Below are 23945 nucleotides of genomic sequence, written 5' to 3'. Positions count from 1 at the left end.
CTGAAAGAGCCTCTTCCCTGAAATGAGAGGAGAGCTCTGATCCCAGCACCTCCCAGAGGGGGAATGAAGGCCCTGAGCAAAGGCTGGGGTTAATATACCCCTGATGGTGCCCGCCTCTCGTTCCCATGGCACTCAGGAAAAGGGAGGAGGCTGATCCCACCGGGCATAAAAGCCCTCAGAGAAGCTACAGCTGTTTGGCTCCTCTGACTCAAATTCAAGGGGAGTAAAGGGCTTGTTATAGAAGAAAACTCTTCAGAAAAATAACAGCGCTTTCTTTTTTGCAACAACTACTTGGATCAGAAGAACAGGAAACTGGTTAGACATAAAGCTTTGTGTTTAGGTAGCATAGCTAGATAAATTGGGTAATTGCTGTTAACTTACATAATTATTCCTTGGTGATTACTAAGTAGTATAGCAGTAGTACATGCTGCCTGGCCTGCTTAGGTGCTGCCCCTTGGCAAGAGGGTTCTTCCCTCAGCATTTTCTCGGAGTTATGCTCCGTGCCTGGGTGGGTCAGGCTGCTCCCCTAGTCCCTGCTGGATGCTCCAACCATAGCTCCCGGAGGGATACCTGGGATGCCCCCGTTAGCCCCTCTGGACTAGCAGCTCCCTGTGCGTGTGTACCCAGGTAACCCTCTGAAAGCAGCTGGTGACACAGGGGGCTGCTAGACCTTGGAGTGGGGGATGAGGTGAAAAAAGGTCCTGTGGGGAGTTCCCTTCCCTACAGAGCCCCTCGTCTGCCCCTTAGACAATGGGGTGCCAGACTTGCCTTCCCTTCTACCCCAAAACTCATTAAAATTCTAAAAAATCTACCCCAAAAAATACCTTGGAATTCCCTCAAAAGCCCTAAAGATACCCTACTCGTAAAAAGTCCTAAAATTACCCTCAATAGTCCTAAAAAAAAAAATCCCTAAAAATCCCTCATCTCCTGTCGAATGAGACATGGGGTTAGGAATTAACTTGGGTTAGAAATCAACTTCAGATTTAGGTGGAATGTGCTGTTTTGAATTGTTTAACTTGTTTAGTCTGTTAAATTTGCTGTATTCAAAAAAGCCTGTAGCTCTCAAAATTGACTCAAACAAGGTGAAAGGAATGTGAGCTTCCAAGCTAGAGGAAGATAAGAGGGGCCCCTTGGACCTTGAAACAAGAAGCAAGCCAAAACTAAGGCTGCAGGAGACAACGGACAAACAGTGAGCTCTCTGCTCAAGGACTGATATGAACTAATTGTAATGCGATGAATATGCATGAGCCTATTGCGAAACTTAATGCATATGCAATAGGCTGGGGGACAAAGGGGAGTTTAGACTCTTGGATTGCGCGCATGTTCTTTAAGGAGCTATCCTGCATGCGTCCGACGCTGAATAAAGATACATACCCTCTTCACGACTTTTACTAGTTGTGGAGTTTTTTCCGCAAATCACGCGGACCCTGTGGGAAACCTGAGTTATGTCACCGGGGCGGGGGGGAGCGCGGGGGCTGTGGGGATGATGGAGCGGGAGCTGCGGGCAGCACCCGCGGGCCGGGGGGCCCCGGGACAGGTGCGGCACCCTGCAGACTAATCCCTTAAGGGTCCAATGTTTATTTTGAACATTTATCCTGCAGCTGGATAGTTCAGGTAACAACCCCTCCGTTGCCTTGCACTGCCCTACCTGGCCTACCCCTCCATTTCCTTTCATTATCTTGGCTTCCACTGCCTCCCCTTGCCTTGCCTGGACCCCTTGCCTGCCCCTCCCTTTCGTCGTCTTGCCTTCCCCTCTGTTGTTTTGCCTTGTTTAACCCTCCCTTGCATAGCGTTTCGTACCCTTCCTTTCTTTGCCTTACCTACCCCACGCTTGCCTTGCCTTGTATTGCTGCCCTCTTGAATTGCCTCTCCTTCCTTTGCCTTTCCTCACCGACCAACTCCCCTTCCGTTCCCTTGCCTTGCCTACCCCTCCCTTGCCGTTGCCCCCATTTCGACACATGACTCGGGGGGCGCGGGCGGTCTCGTCCCCTCCCTGCCCCTCCTCGCTGTTCTCCCCCTCGTGTTTTTGCGTCGAGGGAGCGCTCCTGGCCTCCCGCTCCCTCGCTATGTTGGGAGTGGGCACTCCACCCTGCAGCGCCCGCTCCTCCAGTCCCTCGCTCTGGGGACGGCGCTCTACTCCCCTCCCGCCCCCAACAGCTCTAAGCCAATCGGTTGCCAGTACGCCAGGCCTCGGCCAATCAGAGCGCTTCGTGCTTCGAGTCGCCTGTTGCCAGGCTGATCAGCAGAACGCAGCGCCCCGCACAGACCCGCCGTGTCTCGCAGGGCTGCGAGCCCAACCCGGACCGCAGCCTCTCCGGGGAGGGCTCTGCGGAGCGGGGAAGTGCAAATCAGCCAGACCGCTATCTTCTGATGCTGTCCGAGGGCTGTGACTGTGGCGGGTGCCGAGAGTGGCCGGTCAAGGTGGGGGCAAGCCTGGGCTTCGGGCGTCCAGAGGTTTAGGGGGTCCCAGGAAGAGCCGGGACTTGCGAGGTCAAAAGTACAAATTTTATTAGGAGGAGGTAAATGGGGCCCTCCCACACTGCATTGACCCTGGCATCCGGGGGAGACCCAGGCATCTGGGGTGTTGAATGGGGGCACCCAGGGATCAGGCGGTCAGGTGTCAGGTGAGTTGGGATGGAGTCACGCAGGGTTCAGGCAGAGTCGGAGGGGGTTAGGTAGGGTCACAGCTGGAGTCATAGCCGGTGTCAAAGTGAGGCATAGGGCTCGCAGGGGTGAGGCCGAGGTCAGGTGGAGTCAGTCAGGGGGTCACAGTCAGCCAGGTTCAGGCAGTGTCACACAGGGTCAGGTGAAGTCAGGTGTATTCAAGAAGGGTCAAAAAAACCTCAGATGAATCACAGTGTGTTCAGAAAAGTAATAAAGTGGTCAAGTGGAGTCAGGCCAGGGTCAGGGTAAGCCCCGGGGCTGGCAGGGCACCATACGCAGGCGAAAGGAGGGGCAGCGCAGCACCGTGCCCGGCGAGCCCCTCAGCCCCGGCAGTCCCTCCGGGCCCGGCTCCAGACGGAATTCCCGCAGGATCAGCCCCAAGAACACGAAGAGCTCGGCCCGCGCCAGCCCCTCCCCCGGGCACGATCGCGCCCCGCAGCCGAACGGCAGCAGCGACCGCGAGGGGGCGCCCGGCGCCAGGAACCGCTCTGGGGGGCAGCGGGTCAGCTCCGAGGGGTGCGGGAGGACCCGCCGGCTTGGGGGATTCGGGGGAGACCCACAGGCTTCGAGGGGTGCGGGGGGACCCACAGGCTTGGGGGGAGCAGGCGCGATGGGGGGACCCAAGACTAAGGGGCGGACCTCCACAAGTTTGGAGGGAGCCTGGGGGTTCCCCAGGTTGGACCTCGGGGTTCAGAATGGAGACATGGGGGTTTGGGGTGACCCAGGGGCTCAGAGGGAGCCTAAGACTCGGGGGAGACCCCAGGACGACAAAGGGGATTCACCTGTTTGGAGAGGGTTCAGACACCTGAGGGGGGTCTCAGGGGTTTGGGGGGGGCGGGGGGGAGGTAGAGGGGAGGAACAGGTTTTGGGGGGTACACAGGGGATGGGGGGGGGAACCACAGGTTTGGGGGAGGGGCTGTGGGGTTTGGGTGGTTCAGGCATCGGGGGGGCACTCATGACACCAAGGTGTTCCCAGGATACCCAGGAATCAGGGAAAACCCCGTGGCTGGGGGAACCCAGTTTGATGTTTGAGGAAACCCAGGAGTTCGGGGGGGGGCACTCAGAGTGCAGGAATATCCACATACCGGGCAGGAAGACCTCAGGGTGCTGCCAGATGTCAGGGTCCTGTTGGGCTGCCAGCAGGTTGGGGACCAGGACAGTGCCGGCCGCCACGGGGAGCCCCCCAAGACTGGAAGGGGACAAGGTGCATGGAGATAGACTGGGGTCTGCTGGGGACTACTGAAAGCTGCATGGGCGATACTGGGACCTACTGAGGCTCTCTGGGGGCTCACTGGGTATGACTGGATGTCTGTTTGGGTCTACAGGGTCTATACCGAGATCTGGTAGGTGCTACTGGGAGTTATTGGGTGTCTGTTGGAGTCTGCTGGGGCTCTCAGAGGTCTCCTGGGATCTATTGGGTGCCTACTGGAATTTACTGATGCTGTACTGGAATCTACTGGAGCCATACTGAGACCTACTAGAATTTATTGGGGGTCTACTGGCATACTGGGTGGGATCTGCTAGTGCCATACTGGGATCTGCTGGAGTCCTACTGGAGCTCTCTGGTATCTACTGGGTATCTGCTGAGGTCTACTGGGGCCATACTGGGGTCTACTGGGCTCACTGGGAACTGCTGGACCCATAGTGAGCTTTTCTGGGGGCTACTGAACATCTACTGGGGTTTAGTGGGGCTACCTTAGACTTACTGGGATATATTGGGAACTCCTGCTGGGATCTTCTGGGCTCTGCTGGGGCCTACTGAGGCTATTCTGGGATCTTCTAGGTTCTACTGGGTGTCTCTTAGGGTCTACTGGGGTCATTCCAGAACCTGCTGGGGCCTAGTGGAATGTACTGGGGTTATACTGGGGCCTACTGGGACCTAATGAGTCTTACTGGGATTTATTGGGGTCTGTTGAAGCCTACTGGGTCCTACAAGGACTTACCAGGCTGTATGGGTCTATTGGAGTCTACTGTGGCCCTACTTCTACTGGGCCCTTCTGGGATTTACTGGTAAATATTTTGCATATTCGGGTCTTACTGGGGTCTTACCCGGGCCATACTGGGACCTGATGGGTCTTAGTGGGACTCGCTGGGGTCTATTGGGCTCTGCTGGGTTCTCCTGGACCCTACTGATGATAACAGGCGGTCCCTTCCTGTTCTCTGGTGGTTGCCCCTCACCCAGGCTGGCCGGTGGCGGCTCCTCCCTGCCCTGCCCTGGTACCTGGTGTGGCGCAGGGCGCAGTGGGGCAGCGCCAGGGGCGCAGGGGGTCGCAGCCGCAGGGTCTCGCTGACGGTGGCCTGAAGAAGGGGCAGGCGCCCCACGTCCCCTGGCCCGGGTGGTCCCTGTGCCCCCTGCAGCTCCGCCCGCAGCCGCGCCTGCAGCTGCACAGATGTGCCATGTCTGCCATGGGGTACCAGGGGAGGGGGTGCATCCCAGGGGGTACACAGTGGCAATGGGATGACAGGGCGACTCCCCAGAACCCCAGACCCTCCCAAACTCACCAACCTGCCCCTGGGACCCCAAACCATCCCCAAGCCTGGCCCTCTCCCTTGGCTACCCCCTTGAACTCCCAGATACTCCCCAAACCTGTCCTGGAACCCAACCCCCACCCCCCACCCCAAACCTGCTCCTCCCTCCTCCTTGGGGACACCCCTGAGCCCCCAGATCTGTCTCTTGGGACCCTCTATCCCCAGACCCTGAGCCACCTCTCCATGGAAACCCCAAACCAAGGAGCCACGTGGGGACACAGACACAGCTCTGCAATGTCTGAGACATCCATGTGGCACCTGAGGGTGGTGCAAGGGCACAGTGTCAGCCATGGGGAGGGAGACATGGGAGACATGTAGGACACACATGGGGATATGGGACCCCCAAGTACACACATGGAGCCCTGGCACTGTACAGGGGACACAGGGTGCCACACATAATCTGGGGGCAGAGCAGCAGGAAATCCATGGAGAAGGGAACATGAGGGACATATGGAACACATATAGGATGTGGTGGGGGACACAGGACCCCTGGGGACACACAGGACCCCCCAGGGCTGCATGGAAGACATGGAGGGACATGTTTCACCTCGGGGCGGTGCAGCAGGAAGGCCACAGCCCAACCCAGAGCCGCAGCCGTGGTCTCGGTGCCCCCAATGAACAGGTCCACCAGCGCCATGTGCAGCCGGGGGGGGCTCAGGGGGCCCCCCCGTGCCCCAGGATTACGCCCCAGCAGTGCCCCCAGAACTGTGTCCGGGGGAGGGGAGGGGCATGCCTGGCAAAGGGGTGACACATGTTGGAGGTTTCTCCTGATCCCCAGCTGCCCTCAAACACAGGAGTCCCTTCCAAACCCCCAAGTTCACTTAAACCCCTGGCCCTCCCCCAGACCTTATATCCCTCCCAGACCCCTGGCTCCTCCCATCCCCTTGGGTCCCCCCAAAATATGTGGGTGCCCCCAAGCCCCTGGGTACCCCCCAAACTCCTGGTTTCCACCCAGAACCTGGGTCCTTCCAGACCCCCATGTAGCTTCCAAACCGCTGGGTCTCCCCTGAGGCTCTGTTCCAACCACACCACTCCTGACCCCAGGCTGCCCCCCAGCTCCCCGGACCTCCCCGGACCTCCCCACCTGGTGCCGCTGGATCTGGGTCTCCACAAACGTGTCACGGTGCTGGACAAGCTGCAGCAGCTTCCGCAGTCCCGGGTTGGGCAGGGCCTGGGCACACGGACTCCATAGGGACCCCCACCCCCAAGAAACCTTTGACCTCAGTGAGACACCCCCTCCCCCAGAGACCCTGCCTGAGTCTCCTGAGCCCCAGAGAAGCCCTGTGGTTGGTCCCCTGGGCCATACAGACCCCTCCAATGTCCTATAGGCACCCTCAGCTCCATAGAGACACTTTACCCCACCTCAGCCCTATAGAGCCCCCACAACTGCCCCTCCCAGGCCCACAGAGATCCCCAACACCATATAGACCCTGTAACACTCCCCCTGGCCCCACACAGACACTATAACCCCCGTCCAGCCCCACAGAGACACCATAATTCCCCTCCTAGTGTTATACAGTCCCTTCCCAGTGCCACAGACACCACCCAAGCTCTCTATGGACCCTATAAGCTCCCTGTCAGCCCTCCATACCCTTCTCCAGTCCCACACAGATCCTATAACCTCACTCCCAACCCCATTAATCCCACCAGCCCCATATCTCTCCCATGGGCCACATAATCCTCCTGAGACTCACAGCCCTTCCCAGGTCCCCAAGGGCCCATAGCCCCCTGTAGTCCCCCACAATTCCCTCATTGCCCCCATAGGGCTCTATAGCCCTGGGCTCCATAGACCCTCACGCAGCAAAAAGGCCACAGCCCCACAGCCACCCCCAGGAGCTGCCAGGCTCACCCGCAGCAGGGGCAGCAGGTCCAGCACCCGAACACTGCTGTGCCCCCAGACCTGCAGCAGCTCCCCCAGGCAGCGCGAGAAGGCCCGGAGCTCCCCTGGAGGGGGCACCTGGAGGAGGACACACCTATGTACTGCCCAGTACTCAATTCTCTCTGGATCCCAGAACACCCCCAACATCATTTCAGACATTCGGGTCCCCTCAAACTCCAGTGTGCCCCCAAACCCCTGCCACCCACCCACAAATTGCTCAGTCCCCCCAAACAGCTGGATGTTCCCTTCACAAACTCCTGGGTCCCCCCAAAGCCCCTGGGCCCCCATAAAAACTGGGGTCCTCCTCCAAACCCCTGTCTCCATCCTGGGCCCCCCCCAGATCCCCACCAGCTCCCCAAAGAGGAGGCGTGCGATGGTGCTGCAGGTGTGGAAGGTGAACACCTCAAAGGGGTCCAGGGGGGCCTCCCCATGTGAACGCAGCTCCTGGGGGAAAGAGGTTAGAGAGAGCCCCGGGGGAAAAAAAGGGGGACTCCAAGGCTGGTTTAGCGGGTCGCACAAGAGAAGTGCAGAGCTCTGAGGGAGTTTTGGGGACTCACGGGGATAATGCCCTTTTAGGGTGCAGAGGGTGAGGTTTGGGTGGGTCAGTTTTGAGGGACAGTGGTGTGGGTGCAGGGTTTGGGGATCAGGTTTGGGATGCAGAGATTGGGGGTTGAGTGCAGGGGGCAGGGTTGGGGGGGCAGTTTTCAGATGCAGGGGACATGGTTAAGGTGCATGGGTGGGGTTTGGGTGAAGGGAGTGGGGTTCAAGGTATCAGTTTTGGGGTGCATGGGGCAGGGTTTTGCTGGTCAATATTGTGTGGGGATCTGTTTCAGAATGCAGGGAGGATCAGTTTTGGGGGTGTTGGGGTTGCAGGAGGATCATTTTGTGCAGAAGTCGGTTTCAGGATCTCACCTCACACAAGTTCTGGCCCTGCAGCCAAAGGAGGGGCCCGAGACGCCCCCCAGCCCGTGCCAGTGCCCCCCGAACTGCTCCCCGCTGCCGCCGCCAGCCAGGGCAGGGGCCTCCCAGTGCCAGGTCCCGGCCCCCCCGTGACACCAGCGACCCTGGCGTTGGGCAGAAGCAGTCAGGGACCCCCAGAAACCCCCTCCTGAGGAGCCCCTACAGGGACCCACCTCCAATACACCAGGGGTGTGCTACAGAGCCCCACTACCTCATAAAGCCTCCTTCAACCCCATAGCCGCCTCCTCCATAGGACCTGCCTAATGCCACCCTGGAGCCTGAAGGGTGTGTCTGGTGGGGCAGAGACCTCTAGAAACTGCCCTCGCCCCTACAGGCAACCCACCCCTCCAGAACTGCCCCCCCCGCCCCAGTACCCATGTCCCCAGCTCCATAGGGACTCCCTCCCAATTCCGTAACAACCCCTTCAATCTCATAGGGACGCCCTCAAAACCCATAAGGCCTTGCCATTCCATAGGGCCCCCCAAACCCTTAGTGACCCCCCTCCAAGCCCCACAGAGAACCCCACAAACCACACAGTGACTCCCTTCAAATCCCCCGAAGGGCTTCACTACACACAGGATACTCCCCAAACCCCACAGGAACCCCTCCAACCGGCCCCCCCTGCCCCCATACCTAGATAACTGTGGGGGCGCCCCAGCCAGTCCCCCCAGTGCCGGACCAGCGCCTCGCGGATGGTCGCCACCGAGCTCGGCACCAGCACCTCTGCAGGGAAGAGGAGGGGCTGGGGGTACTCCAAAACTGGAGGAGATCCCAAACCAAGTGGGGAGTCCTGGCGTGGGATTTTGGGGGGAGCATCGGGGGATTAGGGCCCCAAGAAAGGTTTGGGGGGTTTGAGGAGAGGTCCCCACGGCAGGGGGAAAGGGCAGGGTTGGGGGGCCGGAGAGTCCCTGGGGAGCAAGGAGGGGGGTTTGGGGGGCTGTGGGATCCCGGGCGGTTGGGCCGGGGTGGGGTTCGGGGGTCCCGGGCCGTTGGGCTGAGATCGGGTTCGGGGGTCCCGGGCGGTTCGGTCGGGGTCGGCTTCGAGGGTCCCGGGCAGGTTCGGTTGGGCACTCACCGCGACCCCCCGCGCGCAGGCGCAGCACGGGCCCGTGCCGCCGCGCCAGGCGGCTAAGGTGCAGCGCCCCCTGCGGGTGCAGCAGGTGCAGCGCGCCCCAGCGCGGGCCGCGCCCATCGCCGCGCCGCGACAGTCGCGACAGCAGCGACAGCGACAGCAGCAGCGACAGCAGGCCCAGCAGCAGCGCCGCAGCCGCCATGGCCCGCGGGGGGGGGGCAGCCCGGAGAGCCCTTATATTGGGGAACCCCGCAAGCACGCCCCATGCAGCCCCACCTCCTAAGTCCTGCCCCTCGCAGGTGGCGCACACGCACCCCACCACGACAACCCTCCCCCGTAAGCATAAAAGTGGACCCTAGGCCCAGCCCCATAAAAAGCTCCCCTTAAAACCCCGCCTCTTGAGGCTTGGGCCTCACACACGAGGCTCAAAGCCCCGTCTCACATCAAACCCTGCCCCCCACCGGCCACTCTGCCTTTATAAAGGGGAGCCCTGCCCCCCGGCCCTGGAGGCAGCCCCCCATCCTCCCCATCCTCTATGAAACAGACCCGTAGTCCCTGCCCCAGGATCCCTGCCTCCTGATGCATTGATTCCTCCATAAAGCAAACCTCTAATCCCTAACCCCCCAAAATGACCCCCACCACTATAAAAGTGCCTCTTCAAGCCCTGCCCCTCCAAACACCACCTTATAAAGGGGACATTTTAAGTTTCACCCTCCTCCTCACCTCCCCAAATATCCCCTATCCCAATTCCCACAGCCCTCGTGGAGGTGCTCCCACCCCCCCTTAAGTCCCTGCACCCAGAGCCTCCTTCACGGGCACTTGCCCCCAATTTCCCTCACTCTAGCAGAAGCATTTGAGGATCAGAGACATTTATTGGGGTCCAGCAGTAGTGAGGGAGGTCTCCAATAGAGTGTGAGTCCTAGGGATGTCCCCTTGGGGGGTGATGTCCCTCCAGTTCCTGGGTCCTGGAATGATTACAGGTGGGGACCCACAATAATCTGAGAAGTGCTGAAGTCAGGAAGGGGACCCCCACCCTGGGATGTGTTGCTCAGGGAGTTTGCAGGATGCCATGGTGGGGGCCCTCAGGAGGGATATTGAGAAGGGAGTTCCAGGTGGGGGATGTCTCAATGTGGGGATCCCCCAGGGATCATAGGATTAGAGATGTGAAGGTATCAGGAGGGGGGCCCCTGTGGGTGGGTGCCAGGGATTGGGCCATGGTGTGGGGATCCCGGGGGTGTCCCCCATCAGACGCTCCCCCTCTGGGGCCCTTGCAGGTGTCGGGCCAGCTGCAGGTCCTTGGGGAGCAAGAGGATGCAGTGGGCAGTGAGAACAGTTATGAGTCCTCCATCACCTGCACTCTGAAGCCCCTCAGCAACCCCTGACCCCTTGGCAGCATCTCCCAGGGGCAGAAACCCCCTAAACACACTCTCAGGGCACAGGGTCCTTTCAAATCCAGCCACAGGCAGCTCAAACACCCTGTACCCCTCAAAGTGGGTAGTGGGCCCCAGTATCAAGTGACCCTCCCCCCATACCCTGACAGACCTCCCCCTGGGGGAAGGGCCCCAGCCCCCCCCATAGCATTTCCCACAGCCCCCCATCCATGGAGGCCACAGGACCCCTCCCCACAAACCTCTCAGCCCCCATGGGCTCTCCTGAGCCCCAACAACAACCCCTTAGCACCCACAGAGGTCCTCCTAGACCTCCCTAAGCCCCCAGAGACACCCCTAGAACCCCCAGGATCTGCCACGGCCCGTCTGGACACCCCCACACCCCGAGTACCCACAGGTCCCCTCCTAGTGCCATAGAACCCTCCCAGCCCCCCCCCCCCCCCCAACCCCCACAGGAGGGTCCCCCTTGGACCACCCTTGGCCCCCCTGCAGCTCCAGCAGACATGGGGAGACAGGGGGACACAGAGAACGTTGGGGGACACAGGGAGACATGGGGGATGTGGCGACATGAGGGGGATATGGGGGATGTCGTGGAAGGCACAGGATTGGGAATGATGTGGGTGGGCATAGGGGGCATGGAGGGGGGCTGTGGGAGACATCAGGACATGACAAGACATGGGGACATCCTGGTCTGGGGCCACATCACCCTGGGGACACCTTGGGGACATGCTGGGAGCATGGGAACATGCTGGTTGTCACCCTGGGGGGACCTTGGGGACACCCCAGGAAGGGGGACAAGGGGATGACATCCTGGGGAGATCCTGAGCATGGAGACTTGGAGGGCACCCCCCCTGGGGACATCCACTCTGGGGAAAGGGGACACAAAGCCTGGGGGCATGCAGACAGCCCTCTAGGGACCCCCTAATGGGACAGGGAGCCAGTGCCACCACAGGGGAAGGGGCACAGGGGACATCCAGGATGGGAGGCCCCTGGGGGATGGGTGGACACAAGGACATCAGGAGGTGCACAAGGACGCTGCGGGAGGACAAGGCCATGTGCTGGGGGGAAGGCAAGGACATGGTGAGGCTGGAACAGTGTGGAGGGGAGGCCTTTGTGTAGGGGTGGTCCCAGGGGCCTCCAGGGAGTCTTTAGGGGGGCCCCAGGGTGGTTTTGGGTGGTCCCAGGGGCTTCTCAGCAGATATTTGCACATCTCAGTGGATTTGGGGGATCCAGAGAGGGGTGAGGGACCCCAGGGAGGATCCTGGGGTGGATTTGGGGGCATCTAATGGGGTTGGAGGGTCCTGGGGGGGGGACGGCGTTCCCAGGCACTCTGGGGTGTACGAGGGTGGATTTAGGGGGCCTGGAGGGGGTTTGAGGGTTCCAGAGAGTGTTTGTGGGGATTCTGAAGGTGGAATTTGGTGTTCCAGGGTAAACTGTGGGGAGGGCAGTCTGGAGGGTCTCAGTTGGTGTTTGGGGGATTCCTGGGAGGGAGGGGTTTCCAGAATACATTTGGGGGCTGCCAGAGGGTCCCAGGGTACTGGGGGGGGGGGGGGTCTTGTGGTGAATTTGAGGGGTCAGGATGTTCTTGAGTGGATTTGGAGTGTCCCAGAGGTTGTTTGTGAGGATCCCAGTGTTGATTTGGGGGGTGCAGGGTGGATTTTGGGGGTCTAGGGGGCTGCAGTGTCCCACGAGATATTGGGAGGTGATGGGGATTTGTGGTTTCCAGAGTTGCCTTGGGGGGACCCTGGGATCCTGGGTAGATTTGGGGGACCAGGGAAGCTAACAGGGGCTGGAGGGGAGTCCTGATGGATGTTGAGGGTCCCAATATGGATTTGAGGGACTCCTGAGGAGCTGTTGGAGGGTACCAAGGCATCCCTGGAGGATTGGGGAGATTCAAGGGCATCCTGGGGAACATTGGGAGTCCTGGGGTGGATTTGGAAGGGTCCCAGGGGCTGTTTGGGAGGGTTCCCAGAATGGATTTGGGGAGTCCCAGTGGAATTTGGGAGTCCCTGGGGGATATTGAGGGGTTCCAAGGTGGGGGGAGTGGGAAAGAAAGGCAGGTGTCACAACTCACCAGTCAGGGGTGGCAAATTCTTTGTAAATTCTCATCAGGCTGAACAAAGACCCCAGACACGTGTCAAGGGGTCAGCCTCATGAGGCACAGGCACCCAGAGATGCAGACAAAGCTCAATGCACATGATCCACGTGTAGGAACCTTACATGGAGCATTTCCTTGTCATTTCCCAGTTCACTAGCAGTGCTGGTCTGCAGAGAGACAGAGGGGCATTGATGGTGAAGTGCCTCACCTGTTTCAGGAGCACAATCTCTCTTCCTTCCTTGTATTGGCTGTAGAGAAACTGTCCTGGGAGTTCCAGCAATTCACCAGTTCAGCATCCCAGAGGAATGTCCTGCCCCCACCCATATGGACCAGACTCTCAGCTATCAGCAGGCATCCTTTCTCCCTCAAGGTAGGATGGAGAAGGTGTGAACCACTCAGACACCAGCAGCCCTCTCCTACCCCTGAACAGCTGGGCTGCTTGCCCCAGCACCTCTAAGAGCTGGGCCAGGAACCAGCAGTCCTCATCTGTGCCCGGAAAACCAGTTCATCTCCCAGAGCGCCAGGGAACCGGCCCCTCCCAGCCTAGATAGGCACACATCTGCCTCCACCTGAGCCCCACAGCTGCCCAACTCAACCAGATGTGCAGTGCAGGACCAGCCCAGAGCCCTTCAGTCCTCACAGAAACAGAACCCACTCCTGGATGGCTTCAGGGGGCAATCAGTGGTTTCACAATAAAGGCAGAATGATAAACACAGACCAGGAGCAGAGTTATCCGGGTTTGCTGCTGGTTGCTGGGTGTCACTGCCCCTCCTATACTTACAAGTGTAGGGCAGTGGCTGAAGGAACACAACCCTTCCCCAGCTAAAACACTAAGGAACCCCACGGATCAGTTCAGTGCCCAGACCAGCTTACTCTCTTCACTCTGGATCCTCCTGGGGTGCCTGGTGTAACCACCCCACTAGCAGGGGTCCTCCTGCCCCCTCAACACCTTTTATTTCCCCTCCCACCAGTGCCAAACCCTGCCCTCCCCAGCTGGGTACAGAAGGGAACCGCTATGGTGTGTGTAGTTTAACTCGTTTTATTTAGACTCGAAGGTAACTGCGGCCCAGTGGGACCGTGACCCAGTAGAAACGCAGCAGTACATCAGGACTGGGGTGGGAGCGGGTGAACTGCAGCGGGCTGTGGCGCCCAGGCTGCCCGAGGAGCCGTCAGTCGGTGAGAGAAGGGTTTATGAGAGCTGCCCGCAGTCGGTGATGGTGATCTTCTTGCTTGTTTTGCCATCTTTGGAGCCGCAGCGCTCCATGGCCTCCACCACATTCATCCCCTCCTTGACGCGGCCGAAGACGACGTGCTTGCCATCCAGCCTGCGGAGAAGCACCAGTCACAGCCGGTCCCACATCCCCCAACACAGGGCATCTCCCAGATGCAGACCCCCCAGCTCCTCCTCCCACAGCCCACGACTCACCACTCGGTCTTGGCAGTGCAGATGAAGAACTGGGAACCGTTCGTGTTGGGGCCGGCATTGGCCATCGACAGGATACCAGGACCCGTGTGCTTCAGGATGAAGTTCTCATCTGGGAACTTCTCCCCATAGATGGATTTGCCTCCAGTGCCATTGTGGCGTGTGAAGTCACCACCCTGTGAAAAGGCAGTATTTCAGGGCATGGGTGCAGAAGAACACTCTGGAGCTGGGTGCAGGCAAATGGCAGAACCAACCTCTCACCCTGAGTCTGCCAGCATCCAACTCCAAAACCCACCTGGAAAGCCAGATTGCCTCACCTACCCACCCACCTACCCACTGCAGCAGGAGCACCACGCACCTGGCACATGAACCCAGGAATGATTCTGTGGAAGCAGGACCCCTTGTAGCCGAATCCCTTCTCACCAGTGCTCAGAGCACGGAAGTTTTCTGCAAAGGAAATAAAACCCCACCATGAACAGATTTGTTGAGTTCAGGGGTTGGTACAGTCGCAGTGGAGCCAAAGTTGTTTTACCAACCTGCTGTCTTCGGCACCTTGTCTGCAAAGAGCTGTAAAGACAAGAAAGGCATTTGTCAAACCTGGGCTGATAACTGGCCACTGCCCCCCACTCGCCGAGGCCAGTCCAGACCGCGGGAGTCCCCCCAGACACTGCTCCGAGCCCAGGGACCCCCAGCGGGTAGGGGCTTCTGGGCCGTGCCAGCAGCTCTGGATTCCTCCCCGTCTCACACGGTTATCTGCAAGCTCTGAACTAACAGATGCAGCATCGCTCATCTCACGAGCGGGGCAGAGAAGCGCTCGTTCCGCTGGCCTGGATTAAATTAAACATTAATGTGCCCAAGCCTTCCTGGGCGGGGCGCGCGCGCCGCCTCCCAGCGCTTCGGGAGGATTTTGGGCTGGATGCGCCGCCCGTGCGGGAGCGCGGCTCCGAATCCGCAGCAGCCGCGGCGCTCGGAGCAGGCCCGGCCGTGCCAGGGATGCTCTGCGCCCCGGGCGGGGTGAGAAATGCTTCGCCCTCCAGCGACAATCCCGCGGTGATCGGGTTGCCGGCACTCCCCGCCGGCATCCCCAGACTCGGGCAGCACCGCCCGGGAGCTCGACACGGCTCATCCCGATGCTCCGGGGGCCTTGCGATAAAATGGCGGCGGAGCAGCCACGGCCGCGACCCGCAGTGGGGGGGGAACTGCCGCGCCCCCCCGGCCCGGGGCGGAGCGGAGGCCGGCGGGAACGGGGAACCAGCGGCAGCGGACCAGGTGCGCACGGACTGCCTCGGGCGATGGCGCGCCCTGGGCTGGCACCGCGCCGCCGCTCCTGGAGCCGCCCGAGCGCGACGCTCGGGGCCCTTTGTTCGCCCCGCCGGGCCGGGGGCGCCGCAGCCCCGCAGCCACCAACGCGCCCCCGCCGCGCACGCGCGGCGCCTGCTGGCCCCTCACCGGCCCCGCGCCCCGCGCGCCCGGCGAGGAAACGGCAGTGGCACCCCCCGCCCCTCCCCGGCCGCCTCCCGCGCCCACCTCGAAGGTGACGCGACCCAGGGGCTCGCTATTAGCGGCGATGTCGAAGAAGACGACGGGGTTGGCCATGGTGACACACGAGCAGGGCAGCAGACACTCGTCCGTATGGCGGGCGCGGCGCAGCAGAAGGAGCGCAGCGACCCGCCGCCCCTTATATAGGGTTGAGGAGGGCCCGCCTCCCTCGCAGCGCCGACCAACGGCCGCTGGCACAGTGGCGGAGTGGCAGGGCAGGCAACCAATCGGCGGTACCGCGTTTGAAAGAGGGGGGAAGGGGGAAAAAAGCGCGGGCGGGGCGGGGGCCGCGGTCCGGCGCTGGGCAGGGCGCGGCGCGCATGCGCCGTGCGGAGAGCGAGGAGCGGTGGGATGGCGCAGGGGAGGCGGGCGCGGCGCTGGGCCGCCGTGAGGGGCGGCTCGGGGGATGCGGCGGCACCAGGGCCTCTGGGGCTTGGAGCTACCGGAGCTGCGGCCCACCCCTGGCCGCCCACCGCCCGACGTGCGGAGACACCCGATTGCCCTCCTCCGCCGTTGGACTGCAGCACCGCCCAGCCGGCCCCAGTTAATGATTGACGCCACAGGTCCGGTTCACCGCCCGGCCCGGCCGCCGCTGCTCGGCGATAGGGCAGGATTCCCTCGCTACTCGAGACACACCTCCCCCCTCTGCCCGGACAGAGGCCTGGATCCTCCCGCCACCCGAGGGCCTCCCCCGCGCGCTCAGAGAAGTGGCGGGGCCGCGGGATGACAAAAGATGGGGGACACGCGTGACCCTGCAGAAGGATCCTTTAATAGCCATCGAGGACATACAGGGCAGCTCGGCGCGGGGCAGGGGGAGCTGAGCTCCACGCCCCATGCCAGACCCGTGCGGTAAAAGGGGCAGCAGCATTTGCACATTGATAGGGGGGCACGGGCAGCCCCGCAGTGACGCACTTGCCTTTAAATATGGGGAGTCTCGGGGGAGCAGTAGTGTTTCTACACTATGTACAGCCTTGTGCTTCTGGGGGGGCTCAGCCCCTCTGTCCCATCGCAGCCCTTCGAGAAAGCCCCCACTGTGGGGGTTCCCAGCTCTGCAGCGGGCAGGGGCACACAGTGCTGCCCCCCAGCCCCGGGAGGGGGGCGAGGATGGCTCAGTTATTCTCGAAGAGAGACAGGAGGTCATCGTTGCTGCTGCTGGGGAGGTCGGGGGGCCCCAGGTAGGAGAGCAGCTCATCAGGATTCGTCAGCTCGGGCAGGAGCTGGGGGCGGCAGTGTGTGATGACCGGCTCCCCGCAGCTTCTGCCCACCCCCCTGCAGCAGCTGGGGTCCCGAGCCAGCGGCAGGACCCTTGTCCACCCCCCCCGAGTACTCACGTCGAGGGCAGCCTCGGAGCCATCGCCCGCCGCGGCCATGCTGGATGCGGGGGGGAAGACGAGGTCGGCGGTGTGGGCCGGGGCTCCCAGGGGCGGCCGTACCCCTGCACCCCGGGAGTGCAGCGTGGAGCTGGGCTGGCTGCCCGAGGGAGCACTGTGCAACCCTGTCTGCACGGCGGGGTGGGACGGCTCCATTCGTCCCACTGGGGGAAGCTGGGGAGTGCGGGGAAAGAGTACAGCCATGAGACACTCCCTCCCCCGGGACCCCCAGCCCATCCAGAGTGAGACATGAGGGCTTGGGGGGAGTCTCTCCACCTATAGGCCAGCTGACCTGTGCAGACAGAGGGGGCACAGGAGGCTTCTCAGGGGCCAGAAGGCTGCCTGGGATGTTGGACTGGTAGGAGATGGAGGAGGGGCCTGGTGTGAAGTCACTCAGCGTTGAGGGGCCAGGGACACCAGGGGCAGCAAAAGGCTCTGGGAAGCCCCCAGGACCCAGAAAGCTGGAACCTGTGAGAGGAAATGGGGCAATTGGGGGACACACACACAGGGATGGGGTTCATTCCTGTCCCCCATGGGTCCCCCCCGTACCCGGGGTGCCGTAGTCGGTGGCAGCCCCCACTGGAGGTTGTGACAATGCTGGGAAGGGCACAGAGCCAGGCCCCAGGGCCGCAATCATCTCCATGATGTTGGGCAGCACCATGTGTGCAGGACTGAGTGTCCGGCACCGCTTCAGCGCTGGCCCCTCCGGCTCCTCCTTGATGTGAACGTCAGGTTTGATAGGGACAGGTTTCCAGCTGCAGGTCGGGTCGATGGTGATCTCCTCATGCTCTGAACTGGGGACAGCAGGAGCACAGGGGAGGTGAGGCTGGGGGCACTGGCTGCACAGCCCCCCAGGGGTGGCACAGGACCAGGCATGGATGGACAGACAGCCAAAGGGAAGGCACTTACTTCTGGATGTAGATCAGGATGCCCAGCATGTACTGGTCAACCTCCAGCCCCTCCAGCAGGGCCGTCTTACTGCAGGCAGAGAGTGAGGTATGGGAACCCCCACCAGACAGGAACCTCCCCCTAAGGCAAGAACTGTTCCTCTCCCAGGGCAGGAAATAGATTCCCCACAGGTAGTGAAGCACACACCCATGCCCTGCAGGCAGGGACAACAGGGCATGGCCCCATTGCAGACCTCACTCACTTGCAGACAGGACACCGCCATGTACCCCTCTCGCAGTTGAGCTGCAGGTATGACTCCAGGTCAAAGCACTGTGGGGAGAGCAGCAGTTGAGATGGAAGAGGCAGGATACTGGATACAGCACCCTGTCATCACCACGCCCTACCTGTATGTGCCGGCAGTCATGACCCCTGGCTGGAAGCTGGATCCTCCGGAAGGTGATAGGGCACTTGAGGGACACCTTGATGGCCGTCTGCTCCACGCCGTCCTCACCATTGGGCCCTGGTGTCCCCGGGATGGTCCCACTGCTGAAGTTGCGCTTGACTGGGAACGTGAGGGTGAGAGAGAACCAAGGGTCAGAACCAGGACCCTGGGACGGGTGTGGCACCGTGGTGGCACCTGGGCAACACTGCAGCATCACCCCCATCCTGCTGTGGCCTCCCTGCCACAGTGCATCCTGCTAAGCCCCAGGTGCTCACTTTTGGTGATGCAGTGCTCAGCGGGGAGCAGGCGCTTCTTGATGAGCCCCTGCAGCACTGAGCGCACCGAGGGCCGGTGCACCAGCTGCAGGACGAACAGGTGGGACTGTGGAGAGACAGGAGGCTGAGCTGCGGCCCCAGCCACCACCCTCCCTCTCCTGGTACCCTCCTGGTGACTCACACAGCAGCAGGCGGTGACAGTGATCTGGATAGTGTTTCTGCCGGGCTGGCAGACATGCTTCAGGTAGAGTGGCTTGTGGGAGGTCTTGTTGTCACCACGCTCGATGGTGAGCGGCGTGGCATTGACGCTCACCTGCACGGAGGCCGGCCAGTTGGTGTTCATCTGCCGGTCCTCGTGGTGGTAGCACTTGAACTGCAGCTCCAGGTCAGGCCTGGGGACAGGCAGGGTGTGGGCAGGGGGTGTGTCCACACGTGTCACCACACCATGCTGTTCCCTGCTCCGAGCCACGCAGAACCATGCAGTGCTAAGCCATTCCATGTTACACTGAGTCATACGGCACTGTGACAAACCCCAACAGCAGCACAGCACTGTGCCAGGCCACACCACATCCCACCATGCTGTGCCATGCCAAGCCATGCCCCAAAGCACCAGGCTGTGCCGCAACGTGCCAAACACCATGACACCACACTGAACCATGGCAGTACAGCTGTGCCAAGCCACACTTCACACCGTGATGCAGGACAGCGCTGTGCCCAGCCATACCAGGCCACACATCCCCATGCCACACGGCACACGCAGTGCCCAGCTGTGCTGCCACCATAGCCCCACTCCACAGCACACGGTGCCATAGAGCACCCCCCGAGCAGCACTGTGTGACACTCCAGAAGGTGCCCCCCAGCATCCTCACCTCATCATGAGGGTCTTGTAGACAGAGTCACGGAGCTGGAAGACGTGGTTGCTGACAGCCAGGTTGTGCTGCAGGCGGAAGGGCTCCAACACCACGCCGTCCCGCACCGGGAAGGTTAGCCGCAACTCCTCGCCGGGGGCCGGCCCTGCGGGACGCCGCCATCAGGGAAAGAACACCTTCCCCGGGCGCCAGCCACACCCTGGCCACGCCCCAGCCGCGCTCCGCCCACCGCACGAGGACCCACCTTGCAGGGAGCCCAACCTACGCGACCCTGCCCACCCCGGACACCGCGCCCCGGGCAATGCAGGAAGCCCCTCCCAGCCAAAGCGGCCCCACCCCCCTCCCACCCCTCTGGAGGAAGCCCACCCCACCGCAGATTCCTCCCGCTCGCTCCAAGAAACCGCACCCTAGCCAAGCCCCACCCTAAAAGCAGAAGTCCCCACCAAAACAGCAGGCCTATAAAGCCCCGCCCACGGAGGCCACACCCTTTTAGCAAGCCCCTCCCACTAGTCACCGGCAGCCCACCCCTGCCTCAATCAGCCCCCAAACCCCGGCAGTGGGCACGCCTCTTCTCTGAATTCCCTCCCACCCTCCATTTAAAGGGGCAAAGGCCAGGGAGCTGTCAGGAGCGCGGTCTGCACCGTACACACGGGGGTGATCTCTGTGAAAGTCCCCCTCACCCGCACCAGGGACACCCACCTGAAGGGGATGGGTGCAGGGGGGCAACGCTGGGCTTCATGTCTGCCAGGAAGGGCGACTTGACATCCTGCCCAGGGGACGCATAGGTGGGGATGCCACTGCCTGGTGTCATGGGCGGCGTGGGGTTCCCGGCCAGCGGTGAGCTGGGGTAGCCCGGCAGTGACCGGCCCGGCTGCAGAGGCAGCACGTGCCCTCAGCGTCCAGCCAGGCCAGCAGAGCCCCCACACCGCCCGCTGCCACACTCACCCCATTGATGGCTGCTTGGCTGTAGGTGCTGAAGCTGGTGCTCTGCCCATTGAACTGGTCAGCTGGCTATGGGAGGAGGAGGGTCTCCAGGGGCTGGCACCGGGGCATGGTGGACACCCAGACCTCCACCCCTTGCCCACATTCCCCTGTGGTACCTTGTAATAGGGTCCAGCACTGCCTGAAGCGGAGAGGTACTGGCCCACGCTCTGCTGCAGCCTGTGGCCAGGGTATGAGGGGGACGGAGCGGAGGACTGGGGGGCGCTGGGGGCATACTGGGCACCAGCTGCAGCGTACTGCCCGCCCTGGAGGTACTGCTGCGGTGGGTACCCCTGTGGGGCCAGGGAGTCAGCACCAGTGGGAAAGGGGCTCACCACATGCCATAGCCCTCACCAACGCGGCACTCACCTCGTTGGAGTATGCCCGCTTGAGGCCCTGGCGGGGCAGCTGCTGGCTCTGGGGAGGTCCAGGGTAGGTGTGCTGAGGCACTCGCTGCCCACCATAGAGGGGGCCAGTCCCGGGTGCCCGCACTGGGCTCATGCTCACAGGGGAGACACCAGAAGGGGCCACAACACCTGCCATGCCAGCTGGGCTCATGCTGTTGGGGCCACGGGGTCCAGCATGGGGCAGGAACTGGCTGCTGAAAGACTGCCCTGTGCCCATCTGCAGCAACAAAGAGAGAAGGGTCACAGCAGGCCAGGGGGGCTGTCAGCTCCCCAGTTCTGCCACATCCAGGTTCTTACCGCACTGTACTGGCTCAGCTCCTGGCTCTGTTTCTCCTGCAGTGCCGCCACCGTCGCTGTGGCTGTGGCCGTGGCTGTGGCAGCAGCAGCAGCCACAGCAGCAGCTGCTGCTGCCTGGGTGAAATCAGCAGTGGCCCGGCTGGCATGCGAGGGGAGCCCCATCCCTCCAGGGCCACTCGGGCCACCATTGTAGCTGGAGAACAGAGAAGCAGGAAGGGGAATGCAGTGGCCCTCCCTACAGCAGGGCACATGCCAGGCCACAAATCACAGGGCTGTCCTTACCTGGCAGCGAAGCCTGGCCCACTGGGGTAGGTGTTGCGCCCATAGACACTGGGCTGCACATAGCCCTTCCCTGGTGCCCCCTCAGCAAAGGGCTGCTGTGGCAGGAATGGTGGGGAGCTCATGCCTGAGCTGGTGCCTGCCATGCCAGGCAGCAGTGGGGTGCTGGAGCTGCTTCCCCCAGGGCCCATGGGGCTGCCAAAAACCTGGAGGGCGCAATGGGAGGCAGTCGGTCAGGCAGGGGCAGTAGCATCCAGGTGCGGGGGATGCCTGGGGTGGGGGTGCTGCTGGTACCTGGCTCTGGGAGGGGTTGCTGACACCCCAGACAGTGGTTACCACGGAGAGGGATCCCGGCGGCTGATTGGTGCTTGGTTGCCAAGGAACAGCCTCGTATGCAAATGAACCATCACTAGAAAGAAAAACAAATTAATGAAGATGAAGGACAGAGGGATGGAGGGACAGAGGGATGGAGGGATTGAAGAAACGGAGAGATGAAGAATGGAAAGGATGGAGGGACAGACAAGGGGATGGATGCATGGATGGAAGGATGGATGGAGGGATGGAGGGAGGATAGATGGATGGATGGAAGGATGGAGGGATGGATGGATGGATGGATGGATGGATGGATGGATGGATGGATGGATGGATGGATGGATGGATGGATGGATGGATGGAGGGACGCTGCCCCGGCGCCCACCCGTGGGGCGCAGGCGGCAGCGAGGGTTTCATGGGGTTCATGGAGCTCATCAGCGGGTGTGGGCTGGGTCTTCCGAGGCCGCGGCGGGCACTGCGGGACGGCGGCACCGTCTGTCACTGGGGCTGCGGGAAGCAGTGGAGCGGCGGGTGAGGGGCGGCCGCCCCCGGAGAGGCCGGGGCGGGGGGGGGGAACAGCCCGTAGGCTTCGCGACCCCCCAGCCTCCGCGGCCGGGGCTCGGCGTCCGGCCCGCGGCTGGCACGGGGCTCCGGCCGGCACGCGCCGCCCCCGCTCCGGGCCGCCCCCCCCGCTCCGCGCCGGCCACCGCGGCGTCAGAGCTCCCCGGGGCGGCGGGCGTCGGGGGCTTCCCCCGCGCCTGCGGGCGGGGGGAACTACGGGGACTTCCCGGGGAAGGGACACGGCCCCCGGCCCGGCACTGCGCCCCGCTGCCTGGGGTATTTCCAGCCGGGCCCGGCAGCGGGGGGCCGCGGGGTCACCGCCGCTTTCGGTTCCTCCCGGCGCCGCGGGAGGGCGGCGGAGACGGGGTCGCCGCGAGGAAAGACACGGAGAGGGGAACACCCGCAGCGGGCCTGCCCCGGCTCCCGGGAGCCGCCACCGCGGAACCACCGGCCCCCGGCGCCCCTCGCCGGCGGTGACAGCCCCCTCCGCTCCTTCCCCGGCGGCACCGCAGGGACAGGCCCCGGGGCCGGGCCCCCCCCACTGCCATGGCAACCACCCCCACCACCCCCGGCACGGCGGGGGGGGCCCGCGGGGGCACCGCCAGCCCCGCCCGCCTTCCGCCCCGTCCCCCCGCCCGGCGCTCCCGCTCTCACCGCGGCGGCGGCCCAAGATGGCCCTGGCGGCGCGGGGCGCGCGCGGCTGCGCGGAGGCTGCGCGGGATCTTCAGCCGCGCGCGGCCGCAGCTCCGCGGGGGGCGGGGCCGGGGGCGGGGTCGGCCCGCCGCCGCGCACAATGGGGCCGCGCGCTCATCAGTATGCAGGCCCCGCCCCCGCCCGGCCAGGCGCGGGTAGCCGAGCGCCGAAGGGTCCGGGCCGCGGGGGTGAGCGGGGCGAGGGCAGCGGGGGAGCGCGCGGCCCCGCGCGCGTGAGGAGCGTGACCGCAGCGGCGGCACCGCCAGACGTGCGGGCATGTGGCACCTGGCACTCGTGTGCGCGCGGGGACACCGTGTGTGACCCGGTGTGTGACAGCGCAGCCACGGGGATGCGGCGGGGCGTGGCACGCGTACCCCCCCAACCTCACCCCTGCGCTGAAAGACCTGCAGACCCAAAAAGCGGCGGTGGGTTCTGGGGACACCGACAGCGAGTCCCAGCTGGGGCTGCCCTATCGCCCCCATCCCCCAAGGGCTTCTGTGGGAGGACGCGGTGGGCTCGGGAGGTGCCAACAATGAGCCCCGTTCCGGAGATCACCTCTCTCGACTCCATTCAGGATCTCCAATGAGAGGACACGGCACCCAGCACCAGCCCTTTCTGTCCCTGTGGGAGCTCAGAGCTGGGGGATGAGAGGGGAAGAACATGCTCTCCGAGGACAGGCAAAGCTGAGACATGGGCACAGCACTCTCACACCTGCCTGGGCCCCTCAGGACATGCCCCATGTCCTTCCTCCAAGAGGCAGTGGCTGCACACGGGCAAGTCGAAGACTGAGAGGAACTGGGAAGAGCCTGACTCACTGCACTGGACAGTAGAAGAGCTGTGGGGACCAGCCCCTCTTGGGGGGGTACAGGAGACCCCCAGAGAAGAGCCCCAGGGAGCAGACATTCCAGGGCTCTGGGGGGCCATGGGTCTTACCCACCATGGCAGCAGGCAGCCCCCAGACCCTCATGCTCCCAGGGTGGCTGCACCAGAGCCACCCTGGCACGAGGCAGACAAGGACT

General features: G+C 62.7%; 3 protein-coding genes across 6 annotated transcripts; all 3 read right to left on the bottom strand.

Moving 5' to 3' along the window:
• Positions 1–2491: 2491 nt before the first annotated feature.
• Positions 2492–9306, bottom strand: LOC118695307 (steroid 21-hydroxylase-like). Of its 2 annotated transcripts, XM_036396794.2 has the most exons (10): positions 9108–9306; positions 8666–8755; positions 7985–8136; positions 7421–7516; positions 7043–7150; positions 6278–6364; positions 5741–5926; positions 4886–5046; positions 3750–3853; positions 2492–3152 (listed from the first exon to the last, which is right to left on the bottom strand). In XM_036396794.2, the coding sequence occupies exons 1-10, from the start codon at positions 9304–9306 to the stop codon at positions 2905–2907; spliced, it is 1431 nt and encodes a 476-aa protein (XP_036252687.1). In that variant the 3' UTR covers positions 2492–2904. The 2 variants fall into 2 exon arrangements, with proteins under 2 accessions (XP_036252687.1, XP_036252688.1); XM_036396795.2 differs by lacking the exons at positions 7985–8136; positions 9108–9306 and having other exon boundaries at positions 3039–3853; positions 7043–7516; positions 8666–9089.
• Positions 9307–13613: 4307 nt separating this feature from the next.
• Positions 13614–15674, bottom strand: PPIA (peptidylprolyl isomerase A). Its single transcript, XM_036396798.2, has 5 exons — positions 15541–15674; positions 14550–14580; positions 14372–14460; positions 14017–14189; positions 13614–13915 (listed from the first exon to the last, which is right to left on the bottom strand). The coding sequence occupies exons 1-5, from the start codon at positions 15607–15609 to the stop codon at positions 13780–13782; spliced, it is 498 nt and encodes a 165-aa protein (XP_036252691.1). The 5' UTR covers positions 15610–15674; the 3' UTR covers positions 13614–13779.
• Positions 15675–16299: 625 nt separating this feature from the next.
• Positions 16300–22968, bottom strand: ZMIZ2 (zinc finger MIZ-type containing 2). Of its 3 annotated transcripts, XM_036396801.2 has the most exons (19): positions 22888–22968; positions 22058–22179; positions 21655–21769; positions 21364–21566; positions 21082–21274; positions 20747–21001; positions 20497–20670; positions 20342–20407; positions 20096–20267; positions 19397–19541; positions 18709–18919; positions 18528–18633; positions 18215–18372; positions 18073–18140; positions 17832–17900; positions 17472–17716; positions 17215–17390; positions 16884–17096; positions 16300–16769 (listed from the first exon to the last, which is right to left on the bottom strand). In XM_036396801.2, exons 2-19 carry the CDS (start codon positions 22105–22107, stop codon positions 16662–16664), a joined length of 2727 nt encoding a protein of 908 aa, XP_036252694.1. In that variant the 5' UTR covers positions 22108–22179; positions 22888–22968; the 3' UTR covers positions 16300–16661. The 3 variants fall into 3 exon arrangements, with proteins under 3 accessions (XP_036252694.1, XP_036252695.1, XP_036252696.1); XM_036396802.2 differs by lacking the exon at positions 22888–22968 and having other exon boundaries at positions 17215–17357; positions 22058–22266; XM_036396803.2 differs by lacking the exon at positions 22888–22968 and having other exon boundaries at positions 20096–20162; positions 22058–22265.
• Positions 22969–23945: the final 977 nt, after the last annotated feature.

This window comes from Molothrus ater, chromosome 28 (assembly GCF_012460135.2).
Source record: "Molothrus ater isolate BHLD 08-10-18 breed brown headed cowbird chromosome 28, BPBGC_Mater_1.1, whole genome shotgun sequence".
In the NCBI taxonomy this organism is placed as follows: domain Eukaryota; kingdom Metazoa; phylum Chordata; class Aves; order Passeriformes; family Icteridae; genus Molothrus; species Molothrus ater.
This window is presented reverse-complemented; position numbering and strand designations above follow the sequence as displayed.